Source organism: Papio anubis, chromosome 7, assembly GCF_008728515.1.
Source record: "Papio anubis isolate 15944 chromosome 7, Panubis1.0, whole genome shotgun sequence".
NCBI classification, from domain to species: domain Eukaryota; kingdom Metazoa; phylum Chordata; class Mammalia; order Primates; family Cercopithecidae; genus Papio; species Papio anubis.
In genome coordinates, this window is record NC_044982.1 from 51,144,235 (window position 1) to 51,159,206 (window position 14,972).

General features: G+C 44.5%; 1 protein-coding gene across 3 annotated transcripts in view; it reads right to left on the reverse strand.

Moving 5' to 3' along the window:
- Positions 1–9,935: 9,935 nt before the first annotated feature.
- FBXO34 (F-box protein 34) overlaps positions 9,936–14,972 on the reverse strand; it is an 81,787-nt gene continuing 76,750 nt past the window's right edge. For all 3 annotated transcript variants that reach the window (XM_003901837.3, XM_003901838.5, XM_021941245.2), the window contains exon 2: positions 9,936–13,154. In XM_003901837.3, coding sequence (XP_003901886.1) covers positions 11,015–13,144 — 2,130 coding nt within the window. In that variant the 5' untranslated portion in view covers positions 13,145–13,154 and the 3' untranslated portion in view covers positions 9,936–11,014. The remainder of the gene's footprint in view (positions 13,155–14,972) is intronic.

Consider the following 14,972-nt stretch of genomic DNA (forward strand, 5'->3'; position numbering starts at 1 on the left):
AAAAAATTAGCCAGGAGTGGTGGTGTGTGCCTGTAATCCCAGCTACTCAGGAGTCTGAGGCGGGAGGATCACTTGAAACAAGGAGGCGGAGGTTGCAGTGAGCTGAGATTGTGCCATTACACTCCAGCCTGGGCAACAAGAGCGAAACTGTCTCAAAATAAATAAATAAATAAATAAATAAATAAATAAATAAATAAGTAAGTAAGTAAGTAAAAAGAGAAAAGAAAGAAAGGGTCCTGTGGCTTTGATACCTCCAGATCCATATCAGATTGTTCCTGACCTCGCCCTCCCTTTAGGTGTGACATTTTAGCATTTACTATATGGCTTCAGAAGGCACCTGGATTTTGAGGAAAGAACTTTCGTACGCTTTCCAGCAGCTTACTTCCCTAATTTAAAAAAAAAAAAAAGTTGTCAAGACAGCATTTCTGGAGCGTAAGTATGTTGCTCTCAATTTGGAATGAAAGTGCCAAGTGGTTTGATGGTAGATGGAATAGAGAGACCTCCCAACCCAAGGCTGATGAAAGAATGATAGGAGCAGAGAGTAACTTTTGTGGTCAGCAGTTTCACAGTTGCATTCAAAATAAAGAGGACTAAGTCCAGTATCCACAGGAGGAAATAGCTGTTTTCTGGTTCAGGGGCCATTGGTACTGGCTTAAAGGAGTTCTGCTACTCTGAGACATTTTACATTCTTTGTGCCTTAATCTAGGCATACCTTGTTTTATTGCAGTTTGCTTTGTCGCACCTCTCAGTGGGTTTTTTACAAATTGTGATAACTCTGCGTTGAGCAAGTCATCAGCGCCATTTTTCCAACGGCATGTGCTCACTTCATCATGTCTGACATTTCAGTAATTCTCACAATATTTCAAATCTCTTCATTGTATCTGTTACGGTGATCAGTGATCTTTGATGTTACTGTTGTAATTATTTTGGGGGTCCATGGTCTGTCTGTATAAGAGAGCAAACTTAATAAACGTGTGTATTCTGACTGCTTCACCAACCTCCTGTTCCCTCATTTCCCTTTTTTCAGGCCTCCTTATTCCCTGAGACACAACAATATTGAAATTGGGCCTAATTAATAGCCCTACAGAGGCCTCTAAGTGTTCAAATGAAAGAGTCCCATGTCTCTCACTTTAAATCAGAAGCTAGAAATGATTATAAGCTTAGTAAGGAAGGCATGTCAAAAGCCAAGACAGGCTGAAAGCTAGATCTCTTGTGCCAAACAGCTACGTTGTGAATGCAAAGGAAAAGTTCTTGAAAATAATGAAAAATGCTACTCCATTGAACACATAAATGATTTAAAAAGCACAACAGCCTTATTGCTGATATGGAGAAAGCTTTAGTAGTCTAGATAGATGAAACCAGCCACATTACCTTAAGTCAAAGCCTTACCCAGAACAAGGCTCTTATCTCTTTAATTCTATGATGGTTGAGAGAAGTGAGGAAGCTGCAGAAGGAAAGTTGAAAGCTAGCAGAGGCTGGCTCATGAGGTGTAAAAAGCTGTCTCTGTAACATAAAAGTGTAGAGAAAGCAACAAGTTATCCAGAAGATCTAGCTAAGGTAATCTGTGAAGATGGCTACACTAAACAACAGATTTCCAATAGAGATGGAACAGAATCCTGTTGGAAGAAGATGCCATCTAGGATTTTCACAACTAGAGAGAAGCCAGTGCCTGGCTTCAAAGCTTGGGAAGGACAGGCTGACTCTCTCATTAGGGGCTAATGCAGCTGGGGACTTTCAGTTGAAGCCAGTGTTAATTTACCATTCCAAAAATCCTAGGCCTCTTAAGAATTATGCTAAATCTACTCTTCCTGTGCTCTGTAAATGAACAACAAAGCCTGCACAGCACCACATCTGTTTACAGCATGGTTTACAGATTGTTTTAAGCCCACTATTGAGACCTACTGCGCAGAAAAACAGATTGCTTTCAAATTATTACTGCCCATTGACATTGTACCTGGTCATCCAAGAGCTCTGATGGAGATATACAAGATTAATGTTTTCATGCACAGTAACACAACATCCATTCTGCAGCCAATAGCTCAAGGAGTAATTTTGACTTTCAAGTCTTATTTAAGAAATACATTTTGTAAGGCTATAGTTGCTATGGATAGTGATTCCTCTGATGGATTTGGGCCAAGTCAACTGAAAACTGGGATGGATTCACTATTCTAGATGCCATTAAAAACACTTGTGATTCATGGGAAGAAGAAAAATACCAATTTTTTTTTTTTTCTTTTTGAGACGGGATCTCATTCTATCACCCAGGCTGGAGTACAGTGGCATGATCTCGGCTCACTGCAACCTCCACCTCACGAGTTCAAGCAATTCTCCTGCCTCAGCCTCCCAAATAGCTGGGATTACAGGCACACACCACCATGCCCAACTAATTTTTGTATTTTTATTAGAGACAGAATTTCACCATGTTGGCCAGGCTGGTCTCAAACTCCTGACCTCAGGTGATCCACCCACCTAGGCCTCCCAAAGTGCTGGGATTACAGATGTGAGCCGCCACGCCCAGCCAAAATAATCAACATTAACAGGAGTTTGGCTTAGAATCCTTTCTACTTTCACCTTTAAGTCTAATTTCTACTTTCACCTTCAAGTCTAGCCTCTGGTTGTTTAAAATAAACATCTTGTGTGAAATAGGCCAGGCGCGGTGGCTCAGGCCTGTAATCCCAGCACTTTGGGAGGCCAAGGCAGGTGGATCATGAGGTCAGGAGATTGAGACCATCCTGGCTAACACAGTGAAACCTCGTCTCTACTAAAAATACAAAAAAATTAGCTGGGCGTGGTGGCGGGCACCTGTAGTCCCAGCTACTCGGGAGGCTGAGGTAGGAGAATGGCGTGAGCCTGGGAGGTGGAGCTTACAGTGAGCTGAGATTGCACCACTGCACTCCAGCCTGGGTGACAGAGCAAGATTCTGTCTCCAAAAAAAAAAAAAAAAGAAAAGAAAAGACAAAAAATAGAGTGAAAAAACAAAAAAAAAAACCCAGGGTTTTTAAGTTGATTCCAATCCTCATGGATGACTGAGGGGTTCGAAACCCACGGAGGAAGTAGCTGGAGATGTCGTGAAAACTAGCAAAAGAACTAAAAAGTGGAGCCTGAAGATGTGACTGAAATGCTGCAATCTCATAATAAAACTTGAATGGATAAGGAGTTGCTTCTTATGGATGAGCAAAAGAAAGTATTTCTTTTGGCCAGGCGTGGTGGCTCACGCCTGTAATCCCAGCACTTTGGGAGGCCAAGGCAGGCAGATCACCCGAGGTCAGGAGTTTGAGACTACCCTGGCCAACATGGTGAAACCCCGTCTCTACTAAAAATACAAGCATTAGTCAGGTGTGGTGGTGTGCACCTGTAGTCCCAGTTACTTGGGAGGCTGAGGTAAGAGAATCTCTTGAACCTGGAGGTAGAGGTTACAGTGAGCCGAGATCGCACCACTGCATTCCAGCCTGGGTGACAGAGCAAGACTCCGTCTCAAAAAAAAAAAAAAATTGTTTTCCTCACTCTCATCCAGGCTGGATCACAGCAGCATGATCACGGCTCACTGCAGCCTCGACGTCCTGGGCTCAAGTGATCCTCTCACCTCAGCACTTCAAGTAGCTGGGACTATTGGCATACACTACCATGCTTTTTTTTTTTTTTTTTTTTTTGGTAGGGCCAAGGTCTCCCTATGTTGCCCAGCCTGGTCTTGAACTCCTGGGCTCAAGCAGCCCTCCAGCCTTGGCCTCCCAAAGTGCTGGGATTACTGGCAGAAACAGATGAAATCTACTCCAGATAAAGATGCTACAAACATTGTTGAAATAACAGAGAGGTTTGAGATTTTGAAGTAAGTTATACTGCGGATAAAATGCTATCAAACAGCATCACATGCTACAGAGAACTCTTTCGTGAAAGGAAGAGTCAATCGATACAGCAACTTCATTGTTGTCTTAAGAAATTGCCATAGCTACCCCAACCTTCTGCAGCCACCAACCCTGATCAGTTGTCAGCTATCAATGTTGAAGCAAACCATCCACCAGCAAAAAGATTATGACTCAGAGCTGATGGTTAGCATGCTTTAAGCAATAAAGCATTCCTTAAAGTATGTACATTGTGTTTTAGACATAATGCTATTGCACACTTAGTACAGTATCACATAAACACAACTTGTATATGCACCAAAAAATTCATGACTTGCTTTATTGCAGCAGTCTGGAACTGCTGGATGGAAGGAATTTTATCTAGAGCCTGGTGAACAGCTTCCCAGGTGTGCATCTAGGGCCTCCTAGGGATCATCAAGTTTTAGGAAATAGATTTCCTTCTTCCACAGGCACGGAGAAGGAAATTTTGCACTGGCCTTTGGGGAGCTGAAGAAGAGCTGGGGGGAGGCTTGTTCTGACATAAAATAGTGACTCTCTCCCTGCTTGAGATGTTCCACAGAAGGCTGTTTCTGGTTCACTTGCCCCTCCAGGTCCATTCCCTCCCCTTCATTCTGCTCACTGCCAGACAGACTGTGCTGGGAGTGCTGCATCGGCAGGCTCCAGGCCCTTTGAGGCTCAAGGTGTTCATTCCCTGGCTCCTTCCCTGCCATGTCTGTTTTCCTTCTTCCCTCCTTCCCATCCCAGCAACCACCTTCCTCCTTCCACCAGACCTGGGAACCATCATCCCAACACACTCACCCTGTGGTTCTATTACACATATCAGTAGTTCTCAACCCCACCTGCACCTGGAATCACCCGGGAGCTCCCACCCCCATTGGTTGATTTAATAGGTCTAGGGTGTGCCCTAAGCATTGAGAGTTTTAAAAGCCCCACAGTTGATTCTAATGTGCAGCCACTACCCTGCCCAATACGATCCCCAACCAGGCAGCTGGGGCCTCTGCACTGGCTCCTGCACATTAGGAGGGCCAATCCTTTGGCATTCCTGCCCTGCGCCTCTTCATGGGCAAGGAGTTTGAAGGATCAAGGGGGCAGACACTGTCCCAGAACCTTTGTTCCCCTTATAAACCATTACCTAGGCTCCCAGAACCTCAGGACCTCCAGCCCTTCCACAGCTTTGTCCTCCAGACAGATCCCTTCAGCCTGAGAAGTGACTGAGGCGTGGCTCAGTAAGAGGGTGGGAGGATGCTGGAGGCGATGTGCTGCAGGAGGGCTCTCTGTGTTATTGCCATGGGCCCTGCAAATACTGGGGAGGGCTTGTCCCTGTATCTACACCCTTATAATAAATCCTTGAATTTACTCAAGTGTGCAGCAGTTTCCTTTCAAGACCCTGCACAGAGCAGACTTAGAAATCTGAGGGGCCTAAAGCCAAGACTACTGGCCATGGAAAAGGAAAAGTTCACATGAGAGGTCCCAGCTTAGGCACTGGGGCAGCCAAGTCATCTCTGCTTAGGAGAGAAAGTAAGGGCTGGTATAGAAAGGGAATTGCTCAAGACAGGCCACACACCCTGCAGCAGAATCATGCTGGGTTGTCTGTATAGGGGAGGATTGGTGAGGAAGGGCAGAGTGAAGGCCAACAGTTTGGTCCCAGAACAGGGAAGGCTGGGTGGGCCAGGCCTGGCTCCAACCCTACCCTTGAACCAGACTGCAAACACTCAAGTTATGCAAATAGATTAACCTCACAATGGAGCGGGAACAGATACAATTAAATACAACCTTGCTTTCCATTTTACTCATGTTTAGCAATTAATTTATTTTTTATTTAACTAATTGATTTTGATTTTAGTTTTTTAAGAACTTTATCAACATCTTCATATTTTTTGAGACAGGGTCACCCAAGCTGCAGTGCACTGATGCGATCATGGCTCACTGCAGCCTCGACTTCCTAGGCTCAAGCTGTCCTCCTGTGTCAGCCTCCTGAATAGCAAGGGCTACAGGTGTGTGCCACCCACCATGCCCTGCTAATTTATTTTTTGTACAACGACAGGGTCTCACTTTGCTACCCAGCCTGGTCTGAGCTTAATTATTTTTCCACCTCAGCCTCCCAAAGTGCTGGGATTACAGGCATGAGCCACCAGGCCAAGCCCTTCATACTTCTTAATAAACAGATCTGTGACTTCAGTACCAGTATGTGAAGGAAAAGTCCACCTTAATTCAAAAAGAACAAGAGGGGGTTCCCAAAAGGAGTTTGTTCTGAGGCCTGTTCTCTGCTCACTGAAGGACACTTGGATGACGGGGCCTCTGGGAGAAAGGGTAAAATGTTTTGTTCTGCTTTTCAGATAGAGGAACATCACCTCTTACATGGGCTGCTGCCACATAAGGGACTGCCATCTCTGCTTCCATTTCAGTTCTTCCCCGACACTGGCTCTGCTCCCCTAAAACTGTAAGGTCAAAGCAACCACCTAGAATGGTTAAGCTACTTACTGTGCTTTTCCTTACATCAGTTTGGTATAAATGCACTGGATGTTACCCAAGGGTTTATAACCACCAAAGTTTGCTCTTCCCATGAGGTTGTGCAAACATCAGCTATGGCCACAAATGATAGGCAGGAATGACATGTATGTCAGTTGAGACTGCACATCTCCCACACAGGTACCTTGACCAGCTCACAAAGATTAAAATAGTAGCTTATTTGAGGAAAAATGAGAAAAAAAGCCATCTGATTCCCAGCCTGGGCAACATGGCAAAACTCCGTCTCCACAAAAAAACAAAAACAAAAAAACAAAAAAAAAAACCACGAAAATTAGCCAGGCATAGTGACATGCAGCTGTAGTTGCAGCTGCTTGGAAGACTGAGGCAGGAAGATCACTTGAGCCCAAGAGGTAGAGGCTGCAATGAGTCGAGATCATGCCACTGCACTCCAGTCTGAGCGAGAGAAACCCTGTCTCAAAAAACCAGAAACAGCTGGGCGCAGTGGCTCATGCCTGTAATCCCAGCACTTTGGGAGGCAAAGTGGCCGAGGTGGGTGGATCACAAGGTCAGGAGTTCAAGACCAGCCTGGCCAATATGGTGAAACCCCATCTCTACTAAAAATACAAAAAAAATTTAGCTGTGCGTGGTGGCGCATGCCTGTAGTCCCAGCTACTCAGGAGGCTGAGGCAGAAGAATGGCTTGAACCCGGGAGGCTGAGGTTGCAGCAAGCTGAGATCATGCCACCACACTCCAGTCTGTGAGACAGAGCAAGACTCCATCTCAAAACAAACCAACCCCACAATCAGATTCCCCAAGTGCCAGACACTGCACAGTAGAGAATGCATTTAAATGAAGCATACCCGACATACAGCTAGATAACATCAGCTCTCATTGGTTTAGTCGGTGGTGTACAGAAAAGAAGGGCTCGCAGTGCAGGCTAATTTCATGTTTTTGAATCAGGCTGTAGACAGAGGAGGACAAACAGCCAGTCTGCTGAGTGAAGAAAGAATGGAGCTATGGAAAACACCTGGGAACACTCACATAAAAATAGTGTCCCAAGCTGGTCCAAAAAGGTCGGCATGGAGGTACTGACGAGTCCAAGTTAGAAGTGGTGATTGGACAAAGCCCAGGAAGGGAACCTCTAGGTCATAACATAACCACCGGCTCAGAGCCTGCTGCTACGGGAGCTACTGGTGCTAAGAGCTGAGGTTACACCAGATGCACAATGAGAAGTACTGAGCAAACCCCACATAGCTGCAGTGGGAGTTTCCGCCAAGGAAGCTCCCATGAGACCAGCTGTGGCCAGAGGACAAGGTCCTCCAAGACCCCTTTTACCTACCTGTCAGGTTTCTCATACTAAACAGAAAATTATGGTATGGCCCAGAGCAGTCAGGTCCTGGAAGCACCCCTCATATTAAAATGGTCACTTGAGAGGAATGCACGCATTTTACAGGGTGTGTTGTGTGAGGCACTGTGGGCAAGGCCCTCTGAGTGCAGTGGGTGGGCAAGCTCCACAGTGGTCCCTCGGTATATCTGCAGATGCTAGTCCCTCATGGAAAATCGCTTAGTATTTGCATATAACCCACGCATAGCTTCCCATTTACTTTAAATCACCTCTAGATTGCTTATAATACCTAATGCAAACAGTTGTTATGCTTGCATTGTTTAGGGAATAATGACAAGAAAAAAAGTGTGTATGTTCACTACAGACACAGTATTTTTTTCTGAGCATTTTAAATCTGAGGTTGGTTGAACCTGCGATGCAGAACCTACAGATGGGAAGGGCCAAAGATACAGTGACAGAAAAGAAGGGCATATGGTGGCAGATGTGCAGAGGGCGCTGAAAGACACCCAGCCAAGCAGGGGCATAGGGTTGGGTTCCAAAAGAGGTATCTCCCAAGCACAGAGCCACCAATGTGCTTAGGGTTTGAACAGTCCTCTCGTATGGCTGTTTTAACCTGGAGTCATTTGAGAGAGCCTAAAAAAGCAAATGTTAATCTTACCTTGGCCCTTCCTTAGCTTTCAATTTACTCCTTCCTTGGGTCTGGACCATCCACTGGGCAGGGGAGAGGTGAACCACTCCAGGGACAAGAGGGAGCAGTTCCCTGACTCCTCTAGTTTCCATGGTTCTGGTTTTTGCTTCAAATGATCAAGTGAGGGCTTCAAGTATGAAGTAGAAGAGAAAAAAACTAAGCCAGGTGTATTGAGTCCCTGAAGAAAAGCTGAGGGGGGAGGTTTTCCCTTTTTTGGTGGGGGCAGGGATGCAGTGGGGACAGGCTAAGGTGCTGGTGCCCACACTGACACATGTCATTTCCTTTCTTGAATTCTGTGATCCTACAGCAATGCAGGAAAGCAGGTAGTGCGGCACTGCCAGAGACATTTTAAAAGTGGGCTGTTTTCACCAGCTTGGCACTAGAGGGCCCTGAAGAACAGCGTCTTTCACCTAAGGAGAAAGCTACACTTGTCTAGAAATGAAGCCCTGGGAGGGGGTATCCTCTGATGCCACCTGCTAATCCTCCACCTTTCATGCAGACAGCACTGGGAACCAGGTCCTGCCACACAGTTCAAAACAGATGATTGGCGATTTCTGAGGGACCCAAGTACTGCAAGCCAACTGGGGCTGGGACATACTTACTGTGCCCTCTGCTCTTGATCACTTTAACCCCTCACGCAGTCACAGCTTTGTATCCCACATGAAAACCAGATCAAGAGTGACCCACTCCTGAAAACCAACCAAGAGAGTTGTTTATCCAGTGTCCACGTTGGGCCAATGTAGAGCCATAGTCACTGTCAGCCATAGCTGACACTTACAGGCAAGTTGTATTCTAGGTCCTTTATGTTCATCTCCTTTAATCCTAATTACGAATCATAACAAACCAATTAAGAAGGCACTACTGAGATGGCCAGTTTAGAGCAAATATAAGGGCAGTAGGACAAACACTGGAAACCTCAGTCAAGGGGACAACTAGGATTTAAAAGCATTTTCCAATATGCCTCACCTGGGTGAGTCACGAGGAAAAACACTCTTGAAGGAAAAGCTATTCTCAGCCTCCTCTTGATCCCATGTCACAGACAAATCTGATGAGCCTGGAGGCTGCAGCCTACCATGTCACCAAGCACATCAGCCCAGCACAGAGCCTCCCCTACAGCCACATACCATCCTTCTCCACAGCCTGCCGCCGACACCGGTCACAAGGCTTTTTGGCGGGTACTTGATTTCAAGCCAGCCTAGTTTTTAGATCTTCCACACACAGCAGCTTTCTGGGGCGCAACACCTCCCAACCCCACCAGGCACTACAAAGCTACAGGCCTGAATAGATCCTTAGTGACTCCCAAATGACGATGCCTAGATAAGCTGTAAGAATCTCCTAGATAATACGTCACCCGAACAGGAAATACAGTGGTTGTGAACAGACAACAACGGAAGAACTGAAGGGTTGCAAAAATTTAAACTTCAATGTTAAGTGAAGATGGCCTCTTCTCTGACAGAAAAAAACACCTTATCTCCAACAATTCAAAATAATTAAAAAGAATTTTTATGACTCAATTTACAAGAACCTTCTTCAACATTGCATCAAAACAGAAAAAATCTTCGCAAAGCTTGGGTTCCATTTAAGATGCATGTTTTTATTGAAGTTTTAAAAAAATTTTGTAACCAGACAGGATAAAGTAGACAAGAATGTTATGAGCTAACTATATAATATTCTCTCAATGTTGTGGATCACTAAAATATAATGAAGGATTGTTTTCTATGCTAATTTTCAGGTTGTCCAGTTAAACCATTATTTGGTATCCTTTGAGCAGGTTAGCCTTTCAACTATTTAGAGTTTCTTCTCAGAAACATTCATATATTATACAGGAAACATTCATAGTTTATTTGGGAAACATTCATATTTTATACAGGATGTACAAATTTAAGACTAGACAATTAAAAAAACACACACAATTATAGCCGCAACACTATCCTAGCTGCATTGTGATTATGTTGTTCAGTTAGCTGTCCATTATATACAACTGGATTTTAATCGTGCTATTTACAGAGGGGCCAAAGCACTCATCTAAAGGTAAAGGCGCTCAGGTTTAATGTGCACTTTCATAGCCCTATGAAAACACAACCATTATATACACTGTAAACACCACAGGGCATGAAATCCATCTCCAGCCACAAACATCAATCTCACAGGATCAAGCATACGAGGTCTAAGGTGGGGTGCCTGACTTTTCTTTTTAAGAATACTTTTCATCTAAAAGTCCTGCTATTCTTTTCACAGGACACTATTCACTTATTTCAAAGATGGTGCCAGTGCTCAAAACATTTCTCAAACCCCTTTTTGAAGACTACCTGCAGAGTGTCTGCAGTGAACTCTTCTGAATGTCCTGGATGGTGGTGAGTCTTCATCCTTGGAGGATGGGTTTGATTTAGGAAAACAGGCAGAGTTATTCACAGGCAACTGAAACAAACTGTGGGATACCACCTGGGTTCAAATGTGAGATGCCACTATAAACAACAAGACCAATTTTTTTGTACGGCTCGTAAATTTAGAGTTTATGCCTGAGCAATGCGGTCCTGATGAAGTACAGATTCTTCTAAAGTGATGACTCAGGGGGCTACGCTCATTTGAATGGTGTATCTAGGTGTTTTGCAGTTTTAAAAATCGGTCCTCTCGTTGCCTCTCACATGGACTTTAGTATTCCTCTTCAGCTTCAGTCCCTTTTGCTTTCTTATGGATTGCCCGATTAAAGCTGTGGCAGGCAGGAACCCAGTGATTGTCATGAAGCCCCAGCTTACAGCCAGGGAATCCTTTCTGAGACCGGTGGCAGCACATCCAATACCCTGGCCCATAGGGCAATGCCTGGCAATAGGGCTTGGGGTGCCATCGGCACAGGGACACATCCCCTTTCACATACTTTTTCTTGCACTGTTTGCAAGGATCTTCTCTGTAGCGTGGATCTCGAACCCAGCGAGAATCTGCTGGCCTGATATTGTAGTACTCAATGATAAACTTGAAATAGCAGCAGGTACATTTAAGGGCCACTAAACTCTTGGTGGGAAGTAACCTGAAGATTTTTACCATAATGTGGTGGGGCAGAAAAGCCATGTACTGCTGAGGCTCCAAAAGCTGCTGGATTTTAAACCTGGTCTCCAGGAAGTCATGCGACACCTGCTTCTTCCAACTGGATGCCTCAAGCACTGGTAATGTACTTTCCACAGAAGAGGCTGGCGGCACAAATGGCTCAGCAGACCCACTTTTTTCCTCAGATGCACTGTCACCCCCAGCAGCATCTTCAAGCTGGCTGGCCTCTGAAGCCTCTCTTGTTGTGCTTTCATTCAACTGGGAACAGTCTGACAAGTGCTGACCAGGTGGCAAAAAAAACAACATCCCTGGAAGTGGGTCTTCACAGGAGTTTAAACTGCAAGGCTGGTCTTTCTCTACCTTGGACACAGTGATACTAATGCACAAAGATTCTTTTCTTCTTTGATCAGGATTGTGGCTAGTAAGCGACACAAGCTCTCTGTTCATACAATCAACAGCATCTGTGGGCAATTCAGAGGCTTGGGAATAGGTATGAGAAGAAAAAGGTAACCCAACGAGTTCATCTGTCATTTCCACATCATACCTGTTGCTGTTTTTCATGGCAGTTTGTGAACCCGGCTCTAACTCTGCACTGTCTATGTGGAAACTCACTCCTGCTGGCAATGGGGGGCAGTCCTGAGAAGCACTGTCCCAGGCCTGGTCCTCTTTAGGAGAACAATGATCAGCTCTTGAGGGGCCACAATCCACAGATACAGACCCCACAGGATTCACCTGAGTGTCGGGTGCCTCCAAGGCGCCTTTCTTTGTTTTGCCTTCATCAGCCTGAGTGCTATTTGCAAGCAAAACTCTGCCCACATTTCGACGAAAGCTGTTATTCCTTGAGAGGCTCCCAGGCTCACGCTGGCCCTGCCGCTTCAGGCACTCAGACTCCAACTTGGCTACCATGTCGAGGACACGGACTGGTTCGCTCTGTGGTTCACCAACCTCAAGATTTCCCCTTTCTTCACAAGCTCCTGGGGCAGAACAGGACTCGGTGGCTGCGGGCACACCTCTGGATTGGCCAGAAAACCTCACAATGGCAGGTGAGTTTGTGCAGTTTTTTGAACAGCTAGCTAGCAGAGCACTGGCTCTTTGCTCCAAGAAGGCAACCATCTGTATAACTGACAGAGGCCTCCCGGCATAGACTCCATCCCCACTGTCACTCACATAATGCACAGAACAGTGCTCAATGCCACATGCAAAAGGCTCAGGTTGGTAGCACCTGCTGTTAACTTCCTTCATCCTTTCAACCTGTACCTTGGCTTTTTTAAGATCCCCTGATTTTTTCCTTCTCTTAGTAGCTCTCCCATCAATATCCCAGGAACTTTTTATTTTCATAGATCCTATCCTGTTACTACACTGGTGGGCTGCAAAGAATGCAATTTTTTCCTTGGTATTTCCAGGTTTCACAACAGCCCAGATATCAAGTGGTCCTTCTTCTTCGCCCTGGTGGATCGTTGCAGATGGTACATTCTTTTTGGTTTTAACATTCAAGCTGCTCTCTACAGGACTCTTCCCACTCATACTGCATAGAACATTTGGAGAAAGGATTCCAAACGGCTTTCGAGATGATGCTTTACCAAGAGAGGCTGAAGGAAAGACACTTGGTGTTATGTGGCTAGCTTTGCATGTTTCATCATTTACAGCCTTTTGGTGGTTCATAGGAGTTCTCTGCGTTTCCCTGCTGACTTCCGGGGGGTGCTCTTTCTTCTGGAGCTTCCAATATGGCTTTAGGTGCATAACAAAGCCCCTATAGGAAAGAAATACACACTTGATTCAGAAACCAATTTTGTTTTTAGAAAAAATGTTTTTAAATTTAAGCTCAGATGGTTCTAGCAACTAAGAAGAACATTTTCTACCAGTTCACTAAATCTTTACCAACTCTCTCATGATAGCTAGTTTTTACTGCACGTATCAAGAATAACAAAAAGCAAAATATAACCAGTTTATATGGTGTGTAGTACTTTTTTTTTTTTTTAACTGAAAATAAATCGGTTTTGACTGAAGAACTTCAGAAACTGACATCAGTTAACATTTGGTAAACTTAACCTTTTAAATTAAAAAAAAATCTGAACTTCCTGAAGACACCTAAGTTTTAGGCATAGAAGAAAGGAAAGTATAAAAAGAACTCCTCCATGATCCCTGTTAGGTTTTTAAACACTCTTTCTAGATCATCACAATTAGCATTTTATTAGTTGCAAATAGCCCATCAAAATTATTGCTTCCTGGCCAGGCATGGTGGCTCACGCCTGTAATCCCAGCACTCTGGGAGGACAAGCAGGCGTATCACCTGGGTCCAGGAGTTCAAGACCAGCCTAGCCAATATGGTAAAACCCTGTCTTTACTAGAAGTACAAAAATTAGCCGGGCGTGGTGGGGCGCCTGTAATCCCAAATACTCGAGAAGCTGAGGCACAAGAACTGCTTTAACCCAGGGGTGTAGGCTGCAGCCAAGATCACACGCACCACTGCACTCCAACCTGGGCAACAGAGTGAGACTTTGTCTCAAAAAAAAAAAAAGAAAAAAAAAAGAAAATTATTGCTTCCTAAACTATTCCCATACCACTGAATACTGAATATTTAGATGTTTATAATTTTTCACTTGTTTCCTTGTGTACTTTGCCCACCTATTAGTCTTGATTTTCTAAATAATCTATGTGTAGAAACATTTAACTGTCAAATTTCCTGTAACCATCTTAAATATAGACCCTACAGTACTTATTAATTCTAAAACCATTTTGAACTAGTTCAGAAAGATGGTGCCTTATTTTGGTCCTTGGCCGGGGGTAGAGATGGGAGCTATTTCAGAAATGAGAGAAAAAGATGATTACTGCAGAGACTAGTGTTCTAGTCCCTGCCACATCACTGATTATCTAGACAGGGTGATTTTACCTTGGGCAAGTCACTTCCTCTCTCGGCCTCAGTTGAAACGTTAACTAAGGGGTTGAAATACTAGATAACCTAATGAACTGGTCAATGTACGATTTACATAAAATAGCACACAGATACACAAAACACCCTGGACGGAAGAAAGAGTATTTTCTAGGGATGCCTGGACTCCTGCAAAATAAACTTAGAAACTAAAATAAAGATCTGCAGTCCCAGTTTGGTGGGAGTGAGGCAACCAGCACCTACAGGTCTAAGCACGTGAAGTTTCACCTGCTCTTGCTCACTGGGACAGCAGCTGAACACATACATCTCAGAGAGCTCAGTTTATTCATCCTCTGCTCCACATTTACCAGGTGCCAGCCATATGGCAGCCTCTGTGGTAACTGATTTCAGGTTATCAGTTTTAATCACCAAGAATGAAAGTGATCGTCTAGAACAAGTTTACCTTTCACTTCAACTTTTAAATCCTACATTCTAGTCTCAGATAAAAGAATAATTATGGATACTGATATCTTCTAGCCAGATAAAGAGAAATTTTGCATTTAAAGCATACAAAAGTGTTTTTTAAAAGATACTCCTGAAACAGGAGCCAGGCATGGTGGCTCACACCTATAGTCCCAGTGCTTTGGGAGGCATAGGTAGGAGGACCCATTGAGGCCAGGAGTTTGGGACCAAGTTTAT